Consider the following 3,695-nt stretch of genomic DNA (forward strand, 5'->3'; position numbering starts at 1 on the left):
AGCCGAGGACAAATAACTTTTGTTTTGAACTGAATCAGATAAAACCAGTGAGAATTATATTTGTCGTCACAGAGTTTACGATGACATGCCGAACACAGAGGCCAACATGCAGGAACTCAGATCAGCAACGGAGCGAGCTATGTAAGTACTGCACGCCATTCTGCAACTGCAACCTCACAACCTTTTCCCCCGGTTAAATAGTAGAAACCGAATGTACATTCACATGTTACATTTACCAACATCAGCTCCCAGATCCAAGACCCGTTGGTGCTACTGGATCCAGTCTGCCTGGGAGAAACTCTGCTGGAGTGGCTGCCAGTGCTGGAGCGAATACTCGCACCTGAAGAGCAGGGGTCAGCGGCTGCGGGTGATTCAAATGTGGATGCACCAGGAGAGGAGAGGTGGGAGGGGGATTATCTGAACTCCTCCTCAGAGCAACAAGAGGAGTCTTCCTGCTCATCAGGAGAACCAACAGAGAGCATCACAGAGGAGAAGAAAGAGTCTCCTGAGGTCGGTGGAACAGGGGACCAGTGTGACCCCACTGAGAAGGAGCCTGAAGTTTCAAATGGGAGCCCTGCTGAGCCTGTTCGAGTGGCGTCTCCCAAACCCGTACCATCGGATCTCCTGGATAATCTCACCCAGCTGGCAACGCTGTACACTGAGCTGAGCTGCTTCAGAAACCAGGAGAACGAACAAGCATTGGGGTGCACAACTTTCCTGCGCCGCTACTTTTTTCTGCTGGACCAAGAGCGTGTGAGAAGAATGTGCCTGCTGTGTTACCAGGAGCAGCCGGAGGTGCAGAGCTCCTTCACTGAGGCCATGCTAGGTCAGAAGCTTCTCCTTTAATCACCTGACCATACACCTACTTTGGTTTAATCTGTTTTTCCCATATTTTATTTTCAGATTTCAAATTTCACAGTTTAAAAAAAAATACAGAAAATGCTCAAACAAGAAACAAAGATGTGCAGCTGGATTGGACCTTCAACCATTTTAAGACATAGACAGTCTGATTATTTCCAGTCTAGCAGTATGTTTGTGTTTTTGCTCCAACCATGCCCATCACAAAAACTTGTTTGTGACGATATAAAAAAAACTAACAAAGTAATTAGGAAGTGAAGATCTGGTTAGATCTCTTACACTAGAAAACTTGAACCTAATAATTGCATAAAACAGAACACAACCAAAATAAATGAGCTTGTTCATTTCTGTTGCATAACGTTGAACAAGGTTAAACATTTTTATCTACAATTTGTCATCCTTGTCTGCAACTCAGTCCCTCATTTCAGACCTCATCTTGTAACACGACATTTAAATCAGAGGCCTGTGAATCTCTAAAACTTCAGTGGTTTTAGTGGTTTTAATCTTAAAAAGGTTTTGGAAAATCAACCCTTTTGTCGTTCTCTGTAGATCTCACTCAGTCCAGTAAGGTGCTGGAGGTTATTCAGAGAGGTGATTTGCTGAGATCACTGCGCAGTCTGAGAGAGCTGCAGGTGTGGAGTGCACCTCCCCTCCTCGCTCACTTACACAGGTCAGTGCACATCTTAACACACTCATCACATGCTTACATACTAACAGGCCTTGTAAAGTAAGTCCACTGTGTTATTACTAGGCTGTATGAGAAACACGGTGAGGCGGCTGTACGCTCGTTTTCCCAGTTCTACCCTACGATAACTCCTGCTGACGTAATGACCATGGCTCAGCAAAGCCACTTCCTGGCATACCTGGATAACCTGGTCCAATCACGAACTGAGGAGCACAGGTATGTGTCCCATTTTAATATTTTTTGTCAAAGACAAAAAAAGACAGTGAATTTGCTTTGTTCCTGAATTTTACATTCATTTCCTCCTCTAGGTTGTCATTTTTGCAGTCCCTTCTTGAACCAGAATCACTCAGACAGGATTGGCTGGAGCTGGCACTTACCCACGATGCCCCTCAACAATGTGATACTCTGACTCCCGATGGACAGCCCAGGTCTGGTTCTGTTTGTCTGTGTGTTACAAATAACATTTATGTTCCTTTAATTCATTTTAAACACTCACTTTAAGGCCCAGTAAGTTTTCAGTTTGAGGTTATAACTCAACCAGAATATAAAAATACTCGACCTGGATGGATTTGACCTGAGCTGCTCTCATGGGTACATTTCACTACCTGATTCTATTTAGGCCACAACCAGGTAAAATGAAGTGAAAGTAAAGTATAATAATAATTGTAACAGTGAATTCATGTGACTCTTGCTGCAGGTGGCATTCTCATTGTTTCAGCTGGGGTTATGGACGCCTCCTGTCTCTCCTGATTCATCTTCCTGCAGACCTGTCCTCCAAGCAGAAGATGGCAGAGACTTGCCGCAGTCATGGGTACTTCTAATTATCTTGTCTTTCTTCTTTGCTCTTGATATTTTGGTCGTGATGTTACATATAACCTTCTGTATAATGTGTGTACAGGTACTGGACGGGCTACCTCTACCTCTGCTGTGAGCTGCAGCGTCGCACAGAAGCGTTCACCACCGTCTGTCAGCTGGACGACATCAGTCTGCTGGAGGAACCTGAGGGTAAAACCAGAATCTTTCCTACAATCATAGAAGCAGAATTATAATCTCTAATGTGTGTCAGAAGTAACTGAGATACATTATACCTTCCAGGTGTTGAGCCCCAGACATTGGAAGAGTGGAAGCTCTTGATCCAGTTATCCCAGCGGTGCAGCAGTGTGGGAGACTCAGAGCAGGTCACCGGTGTAAATGGGAGCAGCTGGTCCAACGGCTCAGCTGACTGTGGTGGAAAGATCAGCCCAGAAAACCTGACCCTGATGCTGGCTCGGAAAGCCGGGCCCGACCGCGCCATGGCCGTCCTGGAGGAGTGTGGAGTGCAGCTGGTCCTTTCGCCGCACTCCAAACTGGTCTGCGAGCTGCTGAGAGTCGCTGAGAAGAGGCAGAGGTGGGTCAGGGTGCCGATTACCACATCAAATGTTTAGAAGCACACAAAAATGGGGAGGTCCGTGTTGTGTTTTTAGTTTTGGACAACAATGAAATCAACCAAACCTATATGCAAACTTCTACATTGCTATTCCCACTGTGACTCCTGACTAATGAGGGGATTTTCTGACATGATGAAATTCTGTTTTAAAGGCTTGAAATATTTTAGAGCTGCTCTTTTGATCTATCAACATCATTAAATTAGCCAGAATAAAACATTTGAGAGGTTTCTCAGTTGTTTGTGGAGCATGAATTTGAATAGACGTCATTTGTAGGTCTCACAGTAATATATCTGTTGTTTTCTGTTTCAGAGCGATGATCCAGACGATGCTGGAGCGCTGCGATCGCTTCCTCTGGTCTCAACATGCCTAACTAAAGATCGCCGCTGTGTGGACAGCAGCTTCTCTACAAGATAACTAACACTGTATGTAAATCTCCCCAGTAACTGCTGTTGAAGCTGTGACTTTATGCACTGTAAAGCTTTCCAGTTTAAGTGAAGCTACTTGTCTTCCCAGTGAAAGCAGTATTATCTTTTTAACTTTACATTTTTTTGCACAGGTCTTTCCAGTATTATCCTCTTCATTCAATTTACCTGCCAAATGTATCAGTACTCAGATGCATGTACAGAGGTATCGTTACATTCAGGTTAAATACTTTTTTTGCATGTACAGGTAGTCGGATATCTCTATGACAAAAAAATGAACTGTCACTAATAATAATAAAAAAT

At 44.2% G+C, this 3,695-nt stretch overlaps 1 protein-coding gene across 2 annotated transcripts in view; it reads left to right on the forward strand.

Moving 5' to 3' along the window:
* Positions 1–3,695, forward strand: part of hps5 (HPS5 biogenesis of lysosomal organelles complex 2 subunit 2) — a 12,062-nt gene extending 8,367 nt beyond the window's left edge. For both annotated transcript variants that reach the window (XM_035664972.1, XM_035664973.1), the window contains exons 15-23: positions 73–141; positions 246–826; positions 1,408–1,528; positions 1,610–1,759; positions 1,852–1,971; positions 2,241–2,354; positions 2,442–2,548; positions 2,639–2,930; positions 3,280–3,695. In XM_035664972.1, coding sequence (XP_035520865.1) covers positions 73–141; positions 246–826; positions 1,408–1,528; positions 1,610–1,759; positions 1,852–1,971; positions 2,241–2,354; positions 2,442–2,548; positions 2,639–2,930; positions 3,280–3,340 — 1,615 coding nt within the window. In that variant the 3' untranslated portion in view covers positions 3,341–3,695. The remainder of the gene's footprint in view (positions 1–72; positions 142–245; positions 827–1,407; positions 1,529–1,609; positions 1,760–1,851; positions 1,972–2,240; positions 2,355–2,441; positions 2,549–2,638; positions 2,931–3,279) is intronic.

Source organism: Morone saxatilis, unplaced genomic scaffold, assembly GCF_004916995.1.
Source record: "Morone saxatilis isolate NCDOM2014 unplaced genomic scaffold, NCSU_SB_2.0 Contig2, whole genome shotgun sequence".
Taxonomy (NCBI): Eukaryota; Metazoa; Chordata; class Actinopteri; family Moronidae; genus Morone; species Morone saxatilis.